This window comes from Pantherophis guttatus, chromosome 1, assembly GCF_059756535.1.
Source record: "Pantherophis guttatus breed Tessera chromosome 1, ASM5975653v1, whole genome shotgun sequence".
Lineage (NCBI taxonomy): Eukaryota > Metazoa > Chordata > Lepidosauria > Squamata > Colubridae > Pantherophis > Pantherophis guttatus.
Window position 1 is genome coordinate 71704797 of NC_142063.1, and position 18002 is coordinate 71722798.

At 36.6% G+C, this 18002-nt stretch overlaps 1 protein-coding gene across 9 annotated transcripts in view; it reads right to left on the bottom strand.

Annotated features, from left to right (window-relative positions):
* SIPA1L1 (signal induced proliferation associated 1 like 1) overlaps positions 1-18002 on the bottom strand; it is a 177117-nt gene that overhangs the window by 34600 nt on the left and 124515 nt on the right. For all 9 annotated transcript variants that reach the window (XM_087882532.1, XM_034417688.3, XM_034417689.3 and 6 more), the window contains 5 exons: positions 17477-17580; positions 15348-15505; positions 12087-12660; positions 10809-11083; positions 7899-8180 (listed from right to left, as the gene is read on the bottom strand). In XM_087882532.1, coding sequence (XP_087738658.1) covers positions 7899-8180; positions 10809-11083; positions 12087-12660; positions 15348-15505; positions 17477-17580 — 1393 coding nt within the window. The remainder of the gene's footprint in view (positions 1-7898; positions 8181-10808; positions 11084-12086; positions 12661-15347; positions 15506-17476; positions 17581-18002) is intronic.

The window sequence follows — 18002 nt, forward strand, 5'->3', positions numbered from 1 at the left end:
GCGGGGTGGGCAACTGTGGCCCTTTTACAATCTGTGGACTTCAACTCCCAGAATTCCTGAGACAGCTGTCTCAGGAATTCTGGGAGTTGAAGTCCACAGGTTGTAAAAGGGCCACAGTTGCCCACCCCTGCCTTATAGTATAAGAAAGTATTTTATAGCTTTATAGTGTTACTGTAAAAACATACAACCAACCCATATACTTAACAGGGTGCTAGAAACCAGGCCGCACTGCTGGAGGTAAGCAGCAGGTGAGCTAGTGAAACTGAAACCATTCCCCCCCCCACCCCCCGTCTGTGAAAAAATTGTATTTCACGAAAGTGGTCCTTGGTGTCAAAAAGTTTGGAGACTACTGCACTTACAATAGATGCCTTATGGAAGTTGTGTTCAGGTTCACCTTCATGCAAACTAATCCCTTTCTTAATCAGCTACATGATAAATTATATCACTATTGCTATTTGTTTAAATCAAATAATGTTTTAGAAAAAGATTGTATGGCAGATACTGTTTTGACTAACAAAGAGTTAGGGTATGTAATCCCTATGACCAAAATGCTATAACACAGTGATGGCTAACCCTTTTCTCTTCTTGTGCCAAAAGTCCTCGTGTGTGCCGGCACCCATAATGCAATGCACACACGATCCCCCCCCCGGCGCATGCGCGCATGGGGGTGGGATTCAAAAATTTTAGCAAGTGGATCTCTGCCCGGTTGCTGTGTGGTGTGGTCATGGTGGGTGTGGCCTACTCGGCCTCCTGCACTGCGGTGGGAGGGGCGTTTTCAACCCCCGGGCCCGTTTCTGGACTTCTGGAAGGCCTGTTTTTTGTCAAGCCCAGGCTCTAGAGGCTTTTCTCGAGCCTCCGGGAGGGTAAAAACGGCCTATCCAGAGGCCCTCTGGAGACTGGAAATGGGCCCGTTTCTGGACTTCCGGAAGGCCCATTTTTCGCCTTCCCCAGGCTTCACGCAGTCCCTGAACTTACCTGGCATCCAAAACGGGCCGCATGGAGACTCCTGGTAGTCTCCTGGGACCAAAAATGGGCTGTGGGGGGGTGCACCACTCCCCTGCCCCTATGTGCGCTACCCCCCACCCATGCACGTGCATCTCCCGCATGCGCCCCGACCCGAGCATCCTGAAAATCAGCTGGCTGGCGGGAGGCGTGCATGTGCCTGTGCAGTGAAGCTGAGCTGAGCAACTGCTCACATGCCCGCAAAAAAGCTCTGCATGCCAGCTGTGGCACGTGTACCATAGGTTCGCTATCATGGGTATAACATATCAAAAATTTGTCAAGATAATCAAAGCAACAAAATCCCTTTAAGATTATCTTGGTTAAAGTTATTTAAAAGGGTTCATTTTATTTTCTTCTGGCAAATTCTCTTAATGATTTTGTGGAAATACCAATATGGAAGTGAGTCCTGACACAATACTGGGTGATTCCAGTAAGCAAATAGCCACTATTAAATTAGCTAATATAGATAGGAGAACTTAGCTTTAAATTTTTTTTTAAATGCTACCTTAAGCACAACAAGTAAATAGAGTGAATGCAACTGGCATCTCCTGAAATTATGTACTGGGTAATTTTGTTCAAATCAGTACTTAAGCCATGGATAAGTCACTGGAGATTTAGTCCCAAATATTTTCCTTGCAATATTAGCTGCAAAAGAATAAATTTTGACTGAATGTTGAGGCAAGGTTACAATTTCAGCAATTCAATAATTGGAAATGAGTCAGGTTAGATCATTTTTTCATTTTGGGGTCTATATATTAAGTGAAACCAGATTCTGGGCTTTTGCATTTTTAAAAAAGTTTTTAAAAGTAGGACAAATATACTTATATCCAAAAAATTATTCTGCACTTCATGCTGAGGTTTTATGTATTTTGCAAATCCTCTGCTTGGATTTCTTAAAATGTTTACATCTGTTTTGCTTCTGGATTGGCAGAATGCTTTTGTTCTCTGCCTTTGCTTCCACAGTATAATATTGCTGATTTCCCCACAATCTCCATGGTTCTTGAATTAAATTACAAAATTAGATGGATAACAGGATGAACAGAAGTGAGTTAACGAAGTATCAAGCAATATTTCCAAAGGAGTAGACTATCAATTTAGTGCTTTTATGGCATGTTTAGCTGGAAGCCACAATGGTCATGTTTTACTTGTACAGTATAATGAAACATAAATTACAGAATGTAAGGAGTTGGAATCCATGTAGCTGCAGGAATCTATCATAGCATCCTCAAAAGTTAGCTATCCTGCCCATTTAAACATTTACAGCAAAAGAGAATTCGCCATCTCCTAATGCAGCAGATTTGTTTTTCTTGCAGATTTGCAGAGTTTGTGATCCCTTTTATTCATATTACTGCCATTACAGTTCCCAACACCCCTATATTCTATGTTCAGAGTTTTGATTCCCCCCCCCCACCTATTTGAGTGTAGGGCTCTGTATCTGTCCATGTTGAAATTCATCTTGCTGATTTACGCTGTTACAGCTTAACGTCCTCCTGAAATTTGATAATATCCTCCATTTTTGTGTAATCTACAAATATGGAAAAACGTGACACTCATAATTTCTCCTATTTTGACATAGAGCCACAGATGTATATAGATTGGATATTATTGTTTAGCCACTTCTATCCATCTAATGGTAGCATAATTTAGTTCACATTTTGCTATCTTCTCTGCTAAAATCTTGAAGTGGTGTAGGGGGCAATATTAACTAATATTTTAAAATCAAGGTGTCCTTTATCCACCACATTTCTGTGGTCAACTAAACTATCATTCTATTTAAGAGAAAGATTATGTTGTTTTGGCAAGAATTATTCTCGATAAACCCATGCTGGCTCCTTTTCATTTTCAAAAAGCTCACAAACTGCTTAATAAAGCATTCTAAAATTTGGCTTGTTATTGACATTAAGATAATTGGCCTGTAGTTCTCTGGGTCCTCTTTATCCCCCTTTCTGAAAATAAGAATAACTTTGCCTTTTCTCCAATCCTCTAACACTTGATCCAGTTTCATGATTTTTCAGAGATCACAACTAGTATAAAAGCTCTTCTTTACATTTCTCCACATAACTTTTTCTTATCTTCTGGAAGTTCCTTGTTCCCACTTTACCTCCAAAAGGTTTTTGTTTCTAATTCAAGTAACCCTCAACTTTCTTGATACGCTCGATGGGTATTTTTGCCTTGATATCCGTCACCTTCCCTTTCAGGATAGCAGATTGACTGTTACATAAATAGCTTATGTCATCTTTGGAAAGAAAAACAAACATGGCATGTGTCTTATAGTTTGCAAGAACAGCTTTCCTCTATTATGTTCCTCTGATAAACAAAACAACAAAACAAACTCTTTAACACTTGGACTTTGCTATCAAACTCCTGTTTGTTTATTCAGTGAACTCTCTGTGTCTTATGTGTCCCCGAAGCTGCCTCAACTAGATCACCATCAACCCATGCTCCAATCACGCATTTCATTTCTAAATGGTAAGATCTATATACTAGCAGAATAGTCAAACTATAGAGGTTGTAAATTCTCCATCTTTGAAACTTTTAAGAGGCTGGACAACCATTTCTCATGGTTTATGTAACTGCTTTTCCTGAATCTGAATATGGTAGAAAATTAAATTAGACAATCCTTCCAAATCCACAACGTTATGTTTTTACACAATACAATAGAGCAGCAATTGTAAGCAGCGGCAATTATTTATTAACTTTCCATCTTCTTGATTCTTGTTCTCTTTTCTGCCTCTTTCCTCTGCTCAGCTTATTTCCCTGCCAAACTTCTGTTTGCTTTTTCTGTTCATTCATTCAGTAAACTCTGATTTTTTAAGGAAGTTACCTGATCAGAAAATAAAATAAGATTAATCTCAATAATATTCATTCTTGACAAATACATACTGCCTATTGGTATTTGCTTAATTGCTTTCAATATGTCTACAGATCAATTTCTTGATCCTGTAGAACAGGGCTATCAAACTCCCGGCCCACGGGCCAGATGTGTCACATGTTGGTCATGCCCACACCTGGTTTGACGCTGCTGTGACGACGTGAGTTTGACACCCCTACTGTAGAATGTTCCCCGGCATTGATGTCAGATTGACTAGTGTGCAATAGGGTGCCCTATTGCAAAAATGTTGTTTTGTTTCAGAAACCAAAAACACAGAGTGATGCTTAAAAGTGATTTCCCACTTTGTGAACCCTTTTGAATTATTATTTCTGCATAAATACAATTTAAAGCATGATCTGTTGTCCACACAGATCCTGAAACTAGATAAAGAGAACTCAATTAAACCAATGACTCAAAAACACAATTCTTGTTCATTTAATTATCGAGGAAAATGGTTCATATCTGGAAAATAGATGTTTTAGATCATATTTATACAGAAATATTAAAAATTCAAAACAGTTCGCAAACTTTTAAGTTCTACCAAATTGCAGCTCAGAAGTTCTGCGTTGGCAAGAAGTTGGCAAGAACTGAACATTTTGGTTGTTCCTAATTTCAGTCAAGAATAAATCCAGAAGTCTTACTGGGTGAATAGGGTAAAACTTGAGTCCTTAGTCCTCTGACTCACTGTACTTCACGTGATCTGTGTGTTGGCCTGCTACCCAATCTTCCTGGAGCCTTTCTTTTACTACAAATCCTTATGCTACAATTGGAGCAAAGGACATTGTTAGATATTAAGTAAAGGTAGAGAAAGGTAGGAAGATGGGTTCATGGGAGAGGAAGATGGATATGCAGTCTACAACTGAAGCTAAGGCCCTCATCCAATTAGCCCACATGCTCTTAATTTGCCAATTTTTAGCTACTGCTGACTGCAATTTATTTAAGGTTCTCTTTTCCCTTTTGTCCTATTCTTTAGATTTTTGGTAGAATATTTGCTTTTTATTGAGCTGAAATAAAATAGGCAAGACAAGCAAAAATTAATGGAAAGTAATGACCGGGGTGGGGTTGTGGGGAGAGGTGTTAGGAATTAAGGAGAAATAGTGAGAACAATTAACCAGTGGAACAGCTTGCCTTCAGAAGTTATAGGTGCTTCATCACTGGAGGTTTTTAAGAAAAGACTGGACAGTCACCTGTCTGAAATGGTCTAGGGTCTCCTGCTTGAGCAGAGGGTTGGACTAAAAAACTTCCAATGCCATTTCCAGCTCTATTCTATGCTGAAATTCTGAGCTGAATTGGTCTGTCTTTTCCCTGCTAACATTTTACCATCTTCAATGAACAGCAGATATACTGATTATTTTATTTGGGTTTTCCTTTAATAATCTAACCTAAGCTTATTTAAGCTTTTACTTCGGAGCCTTTGGTGCTCTCTAAGCTTTGTCATTTGCTGATTATGTAACATCTCCTGTGCTTGTTCCGTAACAATCTCTACAGTCTGGTCATCTGTTGGTACTCTTTCTAGGTGATTGGACATTCTTCAACTCTCCTATATATGGAATGTTTTTATTTTCAGTTTCTTACATATTCTGTAACTACCATATTTTTTGGACTATAAGATGCACTTTTTTGTCTCTCAAAAGGGGGTGAAAATGTTGTGCATCTTATAGACTGAATAATATTGCTGAAGCCCTGCCCACTCACCGGCCGTTTTTTGGCCTTTTTCAAGCCCATTTTCGGAGCTTTTTTCAGCCTGTTTTTGAGGCTTTTTTCAGGCCGTTTTCAGGGCTTTTTTGGCCTGTTTTTGAGACCATTTTCTGAATAAATGGGCCGAAAAAAGCCTCGAAAACAGGCCAAAAAAGCTCTGAAAACAGGCCAAAAAAGCCCTGAAAATGGGCCCAAAAAAGGCTGGGAAAGGGCCAAAGAAGGCCCCAAAAAGGGCCAAAAATGGGGCATGCGGAGCAGTGGTGGGTTTCAAAATTTTTTACTACCGGTTCTGTTTGTGTGGCTTGGTGGGTGTGGGATGGCTTGGTGGCCGTGGCAGGGGAAGGATACTACAAAAACTCCATTCCCACCCCACTCCAGGGAAAGGTTACTGCAAAATCCTCATTTCCTTCCAATCAGCTGGGATTTGGGAGGCAGAGAATAGATGGGGGCGGGGCCAGTCAGAATTTTTACTACCAGTTCTCTGAACTACTCAAAATTTCCGCTACTGGTTCTCCAGAACTGGTCAGAACCTGCTGCAACCCACCTCTGGTGCGGAGGCCAAAAACTTTTTTTGTTGTTTTCCTCTTCTAAATTTAGGTGCGTCTTATAGTTAGGTACGTCTTATAGTCTGAAAAATACGGTACATATTCTATGTCTCTTTAGTCTCTATTTCCCCAAGATTTGTACTGTGGTGCACTGACAAACAAATGCCTATCTTGGCAAACCTAAGTATTTTCCACTAGTACAAAACATTATTGGTTTCATTTTTTTTTCTTCAGTACAGTCTATTCCCAACTAAGACTGTAGCAGACATCATTCCCACTTAATCACTTTGTTATCATAAGTTAAATCAGTCAACCAACAAATTACAACTAACTATAAACTGCCAACATTTCTAATACACATGAAAAACTAATAAACAATCAATGGAGCAATAAGTGAACCATAATCTACTAGCCTATCAGAAGAAGAAATTACCATGAAATGTATTTGCTGTGATATCATTTGACATAGATTTTTTTTTAAAAAATGATTATTTTCAACTCTAAGGTCTATTCTTCTAAAAAGTAAGAATAGTGGTCGGAGAGACAGTCATATCAAAACGGTGAGCCCAATTTTGCTGAATTTTGACAGAACATATGACAACAAAAAATATATGATTGTGTACCTCAATATCAAAAGAATTGGAATTAACACTCATGTTTAGACAACCTTTCTAAAGGTTCAGCTCATAATACATATGAAAAATGAACACCAAACACTAAATGATCATAAACAAATATAAAAGCTATCTCACTATATTGCCTTGACCTTTCCCCCTTATTTATTTTTTACATCTAAAGGACTGAAGAAATACTAACAAGTTTCAAATTATACTTTCTTTATGTTATGTCAATTTTAGAAAGATACCGAATGAATAAACACATTCAATTTTTTTAACATGTTAAACTAACTGTAAATAGAAGAAATGAAAGAACACATGCTCCAGAGATTTTATAAACTTTCTTCTACTGAAAAAGTGAATTCTAGAGTAAGGTCCACAATGGGTATTTTATGGGTGCTCAAGTAGATAACCTAGTTTTATTGTCAGAGATTGGGCAATTTGACATGTCACACCTGAAGTTGAAGAGAGTCACAGTGGGCCTGGGTAGGGAAGATCTGGGAAAGAAGGCCTTAGGAAGATCAGATGCAAACATCAATTATTCTCAACATAATTGAGAATAAGTCATAAACAGAACAAGAATTATTTAAAGAATACAAATATAATTATTCAGTTAATTTAATACCTTTTTAAAAGATTTCAAATATTTTTTTTTAAAAAAAATTGGTCTGATTAAAAATGAAGAGATAGCTTTGTGACTGTTTTCTTTTAAGAACTATTTAACAACAAATAGTCCTTGACTTAAAACCATTTAGTGACTGTTTGAAGTGAAAAAAGCTACAATCAGTCCTTGTACTTATAACCATTGAAGAATCATCACGGTCACTTATCAAAATTCAGGCACTTAGCAACCAGCATGTATTTACGAAGGCTGCATCTTCTTATGTGAACTCCTTCCCTTCCCAGCCAGCTTCCAACAAGCAAAGTCAATTGGGAGGGGGGGGGAGCTATTGCTTAATGACAGCATAATTAACTTAAGAATTTCAGTGATTTGTTTAACAACTATGGCAAAAAAATTGTAAAATTGAGTGCAATTCACTTAACAACTTTAGCAATGGAAATTCTGGTCCCAATCGTGGCTGTAAGTTAAGGTCTATCTGTATTTTGGATTTAAAAATTATGTTACTTGCCCTGCAAAAGAACACTCCCAAGTTAGAATCATACCTTCTACTCTCCAGCGGACGGCCATCACTGGAAATACTACGTGGAATGTTGGCGGCCCGATCTGGAGGAGGCATTTTTCCTTCACCTTTCCCTGAGGCAACTCTAGTGGTAATTGGACTTTGCATCTGTGATGGCATTTGCTGAACATGAGATGCTTGCCCCTTGTTAGCATTTCTCTGCCACTTGTTATTATTTCTGAATGGGAATTTGAACTCGTATGGAACTCCGCCATCGTTCATTTTGTATTCCATTACTGGCATGCGATGAATTTCTGAAAAACTTCTGGAAGATTGAAAAGTAAGGTTAAACAAATAGAGGAGGAACATGTACAATGCATTGTTTCATTATAAAACAGCAATAAGAATATCTTAAATATAAGTACATGTATGAAACTCTTAGACTGCTGCAAGTTAGCTTCAAGTATAATACTTGTAGCTTGTATTTTTTGGGATGTCTGAAGCAAACCATGTTTTTTTTTCAGAATGACAAAATATATGTTGCTCATTACAATGCAAGCCTTATCCCCTGCACGCAATATCACAATGCGAGTGTAAAAGGGACACAGTTTGAGTCACAATGTATGTTTTAACATTTCTCCTCTTGCCCCATTCTGTGAACATGCATACAAGGAAGATGGCATTAAAAACTACTATTACTTCCAATTTCTCAGTTTAATCTAATTGTTTTCTAGGAAGTGAAATATCTCCTCTGCTTACTGAAGGCGGCACAAATTTTAATATATATTCAAAAATAAGTCTCAAGAAACTGAATGAAGAATTAACACCAAGCATTCAAAATTCAGTGAAAAAGTGACACTTGAAACTTGTAATGCTGAATTCTAAAGTAACACATACTAATGTTTCCAACAGAAGAGAATATATGTAGCTCAGTTTGAATTGTGAAGTCCTTGGGGCTCTCTGAACTTGTTTGCAGTTGTTTCCTTACCTATCTAGGTGACATTATCAGTGCTGGTGATTGTGGAGTTTAGTTCCCTTTTATACACAGTACTTGCCCTACCAGTCTTGGTGGAGGTTTGATTTTCTTTTGGGAAGTTCCTTGATAGAAGTATTGTTCTCTGCTTGATTGACTCATGTTAATCCATTTATCTGGGCACTGGCTTCTGGAGGAGATGTGCTCTGGTCTTTTTTTATTTTCTTTTGTGCTTTATATTGTCTCTTTTGAAAGGTGTGTAAATGTGCCTGTTGATAACTCATATAGAGACAGAGAGCTGATACATAGTCACATGGAGATAATGCAATCACAACTGGGACCAGAATCTCAGTTGTTGAGTGAAATGGTTGTTAAGCAAATTGTCACATGACTGCCCATGTGATTGCTTTATTCAGTGATCGCAATCCTGGCACTCCTGGTTGCACTTGTTGAGCAATCACTGATTGGGCGATATTGTTAAATGAACAGAATCCAGATAAGAAGCATGGGGCACCTTTATAGGGGTGAGGAGACTCTGCTTAGGAGCTGCAAGAACGTATCTTTTTATGTACACTGAGAGCATATGCACCAAGACAAATTCCTTGTATGTCCAATCACATTTGGCCAATAAAAAATTCTATTCTATTCTATTCTATTCTATTCTATTCTATTCTATTCTATTCTATTCTATTCTATTCTATTCTATTCTTCTATTCTATTCTATTCTATTCTATTCTATTCTTTCTATTCTATTCTATTCTATTCTATTCTATTATTATTATTTTCTATTCTACCAAAATCCAAGAGGATTTTCAACCCCCGAGGGAGAGACACTTGTGCATGGTCTGTGCCAGATCTCCCAGGGTCTTAATTTATTACACTGGCTCTCCACTCAATAACTGAAAATCCTTCCTACCAAAATCCAAGCAGGATTTTCATCCCCTCAGCAAAGAGACACTTGCTCCAGTCTTCCCCTCACATCTCCTTGGATTTCAGCTCCTTCTCAGCTCTAGGGGCTGGTTGAAAGAGCTGCCTGACAAAGGATATCAGCTCCCATCCATGTGCAGAAGAGAACTCCTTCTGTGGTGTGCAGACATGGAACGCAAATCATCAAGATTTAAACTGCATTTCTATACCCCATGGAAGGATACCAGCTCTCGTCCATGCATGGAAGGTAATGCCTTTGGTGGGGTGCAGGAACAAAGCACAGCTCCTCAGATCCACTCTGCAAAAGAAGTTCAGCCCCCTTTCACGTGCAGAAGGGACTGCCTTCAATGGGATATAGTAATGTGCCTTCACCCTGGGTCTCTACCCTGCCAAAGGAGTTTGGTCTTCCTTGGCAGGCAGTTCTTTAAGCCAGCAACAAGAGGGTGTACTATGGGCAGGCAGCAGCAGCTTGTAATGTTCCCAGCCAGCTTACCCATTGATTTTCTGGGAAAACCAACAGAAATTACAAATCATGATCACATGGGGAGCTTGGCAACCAATTGTAAGTATGAACAGTTGCCAATTGCCCAACTTTGATCATGTAACTCAGGGGTGGGCAATTGTGGCCCTTTTACAACCTCTGGACTTCACCTCCCAGAATTCCTGAGACAGCCAAGCTGTCAGGTTGTAAAAGGGCCACAGTTGCCCACCCCTGATGTAACTGATGGGGGGGAGGGGCTTTTATGATGACTGGAAGTGCTTTGTATGGGCTTTATAGCACCCTTTCTCAGGCTGTCGTAACTTCAAATGGTCATACCTCTAGATAGGATACACAAAGATAACAGACAATGGATAATAGACACATGATAATAATATAATAATAGATAATAGACACATGCCTGTTTCCTAGGGCTGAGAGTGACTGGCTGATACCTAAAGTGGGACTAGGACTTACAGTCACCTGGTTTCTAGCCCGATTTCTTAACTACTACTTCAAGCTGTTTCTCTTTTAATCAGTGATATATATTAATTAATTCATTGGTTGCCAAATACCTTCGTGGAGTACAATCTTCATGAGGTGGGATAATGACAACCTTCACAGTAACTGAAGTTCTCAGGAGATCAATCATTTGCTCATGGCTTAGGGTAGCGACAGCCACAGTGCAAATTTCCACTAATCTGCTGCCTTGTCGTAATCCTGCTTGCCAAGCATAGCCATATGGTTCAACATCTGCCACAATTCCTTCATAGTTCACATGGAAGCCAAGCTGACCTAATCCATTCCTTCGTAAAGTCATTTCCACTGACTCACATCCCTTGGTCACGAGCTGAGAATTGCAAGACAGAGATGTGGAGGTGTAATGGGAACAGTTTAGTACAATGAAATGTAATACAGTAAGAATTACACAAATAAATAGGCTAGATCATTAAAACAGAGCATGAAGCAAGGTAGATATTGTCATTCTTATTCATACAGCAATTATACTATATACCTCTGAGGAAGATAGTTGGATTACTACTGAGTAATAATCCCCGGTTTAGTTTGATCTTTAAAAATGACTAGCTATAGTCCAGTGCTAGCTGAAAATTATGAATGCTACAAAAACTTTAAATGTAGTAAGTTATCAAACAATGCCTACAGTAATAGAGGCTGTGTAGACTAATATTCATTTAAAAATTGATAAAAGACATTTAATTATTAAATCTTATATTGACTTGATACTCTTTATAATTCAGTAAAATCTTGGTATGGAGCTTTTGTTTTATTATTTTAAGTCCTGTTCCTAAAAGATAATAATATTTTTGAATGCTGAAAAATATTAAATCTTTTCTGACAGCGTGGAATATACTGTTTTGATTTCACAAATAACATTTATGCAGCTAAAGTGTAAATATTAACATAATAAATACACTATCCAGACCTTAAAAAGTAGATGAATAAACTACAAGGCATTTTATTGCTCTGACTGGGTAGGACAAGGATTTGAAAAATAATCTAGCGAGTGGGTGTAACATTGTTAGATACAAGAAATCAGGAACCAGGATAGAGTTCAAAAATAGTACAAGTTTATTTCATGCTATCTGCACAAGAGTCTGATTTACTAACAGTCAATTGGTGCCAGATAAGAATCAAGGGACTTCAAGGGGGGCTGGATTTAGGTCTCTTACAGGGACATAGAGATTCCAAACTAATGCATTTGACCCCTGGTCACCTCCTACATCCATTTTATTTTGCTTGTTGGTTGCTCAGATCCAAGAAGGAAATTAAAACATTTCTGTATGTATTTATGCTTGAGGAAGGAAGACAAGGGGAAAATAAGGAAATCTAACCTCTAGTCTTTTTACAATCTCCTTGATATCTTCAGAGTTTTTGAAACTTTCCACAGAAACACATTCTCCTCTTTCATAGAAAATTTTGACACTTGTATCTGTTGAAGTCCACCCTATTACATCTCTGCAGGAACAATTGAATACAACACTTTTTGTATCTTGTTCAATTACAACAACAAATTCATTAGAGATGCCCAAAAGACAATCTATATCTAAACCCTTGCTGTAGTCTTTAGCATGGAGAATCCAGACAACAGCGCCAGAACTATGGAGTTCCACTCCTGGATGAGGTTTGGATTTTTCCTTCTTCTTAGAAGCAAGTGAGATGAAAGGGAATTTGCCAGAAGGATCAATGGGTGTATTTGTCACATTCTTTTCTGCCAAATCTTTCAAGTATTCCTGACGTGTTCTAGTAGCCATAGCACGGAATTTTTCTGATTTATGAGCTGCATTCTCAGCATTGATCACTTTGGCCAATAAGAAGTCCCTGAATACATTTGATTTAGGAAAGGTGATGCCTTTAGGAATTGGAGGTCCAAATGAGGGAACATCTCTTGATCTTGTCACAGCAACACTGCAAAAATACATACAAATGTGATTTAAAACAATATGCAGAAATGTTATAGATTTCAATGCGCTATATATTTTGATGTCTTTGTAGACAGTCCAGTTCTACAGAGAGGATACTCTATTACAACTGCAAGATGCCTCATAATATAAAAAAAGTTTTTGGACATGCTGATAATTTACAGTCTAGACTACTTCTTAAAATTTCTTCAATATACTGTATATCTATTTGAGTACACTATATCAGTGTTGGCAAATTTTTTGGCACCAAGTGCCGAAACGGGAGCCGGGGGGGGGGGGCACCGGAAACCGGAAGAACAGATCCCTAGCATGCACGCACGGGAGCGCTGGAAACCAGAAGTGCAGCTCCCCAGAGCACCGGTGCATGCCAGAAACCAGAAGCTCAGTTTTGCAGCAAGCACATGCGTGCCAGGGAGCTGCTCTCCTGGTTTCTGGTGCTCCCACATGTGCAAAGTCCAGCTGGCTGGTGCATGTGTGCCAGAACCCAGAAGAGCAATGGACAGCTGGTGTACCCAGAGAGATGGCTCTGTGTGCCTATATGCATTTTTATTCTTCTCCAAACCTACAAACTATGAACTACATTTTTCAAGTGAAGTTACTTAGCAATAAAGCATTCAAACATTAACAGTTTGCAAAGTTCAATTTGTTTATTCTGCTCCCTACAATATATGTTAACAACCACCTCCACATGTACTAAAAACATAAAAGAAATACCTTGAATTGCTCAAATTTTCAACTATTCCCAGAGTTACAAAGAAATAAGCACTTGCTGCTTAGCAAAGAGATTATTTTTAAATGCTTACTGGGAATGCTACTTCTATTTCTCCTTAACCAAAGAGAAAAGAAGCAGAGGAATAATAGATGACTATATTGGTGGAAGCCAGAATTATATGGAAAGTGCAATAATGCAAATCATTGTTTTTTAAAAATGTAAAAAACAGTAGAACCTCAATAGAACATTAATGCATGTCAAGCATTGTACTAGTGATTTAGCAGAATCCAATCCTCTTTTTTTCACCAGCCTTTTTACACTGGAATTTGTGAAAATCCTACTTCAGTGACAACTGGTTTCTACAGCTCAAATTTTGTTTTAGCTCACAGAGTCAATAGAAGAGTCCATGCCATGCTCACCTCTCTCTTGTATTTTGAGAATCTGACAACATCTTTCAGCTGGTACTTATATCACCCCTCCCACCATAGTTCTGTTGCTTTCCTCTCAACTCCCTGCTCCCCACCAGTCCAAAATGAATATTGATGGATGCCACTGGGATCCTACTTATCCCAAACAATGGTACTAAAAAATCTGACATTATCTCCATTTCTTATTATTATATTAGGGAGACACTTCAAAGAGTATTGCAAATGATGTGGGTTCTGATTTTATTACGACAGAACCAAAAGGGGAAGAATGGGAAGGCAGTAAGACTATGAAATGTGTCTATCAAGAAAGAATGCTAATTATATTTATGGAGATTATCTACAATGAGATCAGGGTGACATAACATTATTGTTTAAGCCCTGTCACCCAAAGAGAAAATATAATTGTAATCTCTTCTTTCCATTTCAAGAGTCCTACCCATTTAAGTTCTCCATGCAACAGTTAACAACAATTAACCGTTAATTAAATATTTCTGAAATATCCTTTTTTGTGTCATTACTTTATATAGAAACACATGGGATAATTTAAGAAGAAGGACACATGAAACAACTAACCTATATTTGTATTTCTAAACATTAAAGAGAAATATATCCTCAGTATTTTATCACTAATTTTATCACAATCACTAATGTTGAAACATTTCATTTATATGTCTTGGATATTTTCCAGAGAAAGCAATATATAGTCATCTTTCAGAAACATACATTCTGCTTACTAAATGTGAATTCAAAAGAAATTCCATTGCATATAAACATTGTGGGACAATCACTACAAATCTAGTATATAAAATACATTTGGTTTTCATTCTGCTCTGCAAAGCCACTATCTCTAGTTTCAAACCATTTAACTCATATATGATCATTTTTGATAGGAAAAATAACTAAACAGTTCTCAGATTTTCATTTACTTCTAATTGCATCTAAAATATTTTACTGAGAAATAACATAATAAATTAGAAAATGCTCCGATAGAATATTTCAATTTAATACAAGTAGTTCTCAACTTACAGCCATTCGTTTAGTGACTATTTGAAGTTACAACAGTGCTGAAAAAAGTGATTTATGATCGTTTTTCACACTTATGACTGTTGCAGCATCCCCACGGTCACATAATCAAAATTCAGGTGCTTGGCAACAGGCAGGTATTTTTTAGAGTTGCACCGTTCTGGAGTCATGTGATCAACATTTGTAACCTTCTCAGCCAGCTGCCAAGCAAAGCCAAGGAGGGAGATCAGATTTGCTTAACAATTGCATGATTTAACCCAACAACTGTAGTGATACATTTAGCAACTGTTGCAGAAAAGGTAATAAAATGATACACAACTCACTTAGCAACTGCCTTTCTTAGGAGTGGAAATTTTGGGCTCAAATGTCCTCAAGGACTTCCTGTTGTTATTTTATTTACTTGTCAAATATAAGTACCACCCATCTCACTACCTACATGACTCTGGGTGGTTTGGAGATAAAAAGTTATCTTCTGTCATGCAAAACCATCATAAACACTGTAATAGTTACCTGTAACAAACATTGTCAGTACAAGGATTGTGCACTCGGACAATCACAAAGACGTGTTGAAAGTGAGAACGAATATTTTTTGGGCTGAATGATTCGGCTCCAGGTTCTTGGAAAACTATTGTCACGATATCATTCCCAATGTGTCGTTTTCTTAACAGCTTTGATCATGAAGACAAGAAACCCATGAGAATTAAAGGCATTAATATTGTTATAGAATATAATTATTTTTCCCATTAATTCATGTTTTAAAATGTAAACATGCCTGATGGTTTTTTAAAATTGTTCCAAAAACAAATAAGTTAATGAAGAATTTATCAATATAAAATATGTTAAAATAAATTAGTACTTGCAGTTTCCATAACAACCATTAGAGATCTACCTTAATGCAAAGAAATGTCTTTCCATGAGATTTTGTTTCTAAAATTAAATTTACAATCATAAAAAAATTGTTATTATGTTATTTGTCTATCTGATATTAAATCTTTACAAAATGCCATTTTTTAAAAAATTTAGGTAATATTTTTCAATATATTAAAATTATGATTTAATTTTGGCAGACTAATCAATTTAATTATTTTTTTCTACTTTTCAATTCAGCCTATATTTTCAAAAAATATTTCTTAGGAGAAAAAAAACCCTCAAGTTTCTTATATTTGCAACAAAAGATATATGTTTGATAGAATTAACATGAAATCCAAACTATTAGATGTGAACAAAGTTTAATCCACCACAAAAGATTTTCAACTTTCAGATATGTATCTGTAAAATATGCATTTTTTCCAATTCAGTCCAAATGATAATTAGCAACATGTTAAGCATTTCAAAAATATCCAAAGGGATAGCAGGGGAGAGTCAATTTTGTCAAGATAGCAAGTGTAACTGGACAAAGATAACTTCTTTGACTAACTACTTTTCTGCAGTTAGAAAGTTCTTTCCCCCCATCAGAACTGTTGTTAAAATAGTACTTCAAACCTAGAAAAAGTTGCCTTTTACATAAATCTTCCATTAATCTTGATGCAAGCTCCTTAAAGCATTTTTATGACTCACTACAATGCATAATCCACATTTTATCAAGCATATTTGCATTACTGTAAAACTATGCTTTATAAATTGTGTTTCAAGAATTATAAATTTTCTGGCTTTTGCTCTCAATTGTATAACATTTTACAAAATGAGCCTCTTTGTCTCTTTCTCTCCATCGCTTTCTCTCTGCTAAAAATACTTTGGATTGAAGCCACAGCATATATGACAGGACATTGCAGAAAGTAGAAACATATGGAATTTGGAGCATATCCTGTCAAGAGATTTCATAAATACTGCCATGGAGAATCAACATATTCATTCATAGTTTTTTATGGTAACACAGCATGGTGGAACAGCAATATGAACCCCACCCTGGCTCCATCAGATAAACAGTCTGCAAACAAATTAGATCTACCATATGCTGATTATCCCGAGGCCTCGCTTGGTAATAATTTGTCTTGCAAAGAGCAGTAGGTCCCACAAAAGTATCCAATTACTAGTGCAGATATTTGCATGGAGAAGGTTACTATTCTGTCAGTGCTATTACATTGTTACTCTGAAGGGAATGTAGGCCAGAGTTTATTCTTACAGTACAATGTTAGTAGTAAATACACTGGATTGATATAAACTTAAAAATCAAAATCAAATTCTAAAAAGTATGAACATCCAACATTTCTGTAAATATGATTTTTTTCAGAATGAGATTAAATAACTTCTTAGGTGATTAAAGTAAAACAATTTCTGTAAAGGAAACAAAAATCTCCAAAACATCTACACTGGAATAAAAAGTTCTACACACTCTTTCGTTTAATCCCCAAATCAGTTTTCTTATAAGATGCCATTTTTGTTGCCTGTTCAAATTTGTTCTTTTTATTTAGATATCTTAAAGAGATACAGTACAAATGAAACCAGTCTAATCAATAATAAAAACTCAATGTATTAAAAACAGAAAAAAATATTTCCCACCTCCTTTTCATCATAGTATAAATTATAACTTACAAGAGAGCCCAATATTTGTTTCAGCTAGTCAAGATGGCCAAAAATGTAATTTAATGTAATATCTGAAATAAACAATGAAATATTTTAATTATTCAAGTAGTTCCTACCTGTTGTTTATTGTTGGGTGTATATGGCAACATTGTAGAAACATGAAACATAATTTCATACTCTTTATATGTTGTATAAAGAGAGTGCGTACCAGTCGAATCAGCTGCAAATAAATAATATAAAGTCTAATTTATTATTATTATTATAACATAATCCACAAGATTGTGAAGATACATTTAACCAAGCACAAAATCCATGTAATATTTATTTATTCTAAAGCAAAATAAAAAATAGAAGTATTACTTATTTTTAATTTTATATATTTTAATATATTATGTTTTAAACACATTGTAAAGTCTAAGGGTTGCCAGAAAAACCAAAAAGATACTCAAAAGTGGATATGCTAGAAACCATATAACATAGTTTTTAATGCAGAAGTTTTTGGAGTACTTTTCCTAGAATAAATATTGTATGTTTACCTATTATAATTGTAAAATAGAAACTAAACTAGTGTTATGTCCTTGCAGGAGTCATTTCAATATTAGCCTCTTGTTCTGTACAATAAACTATTTTTTAAATTGAGAT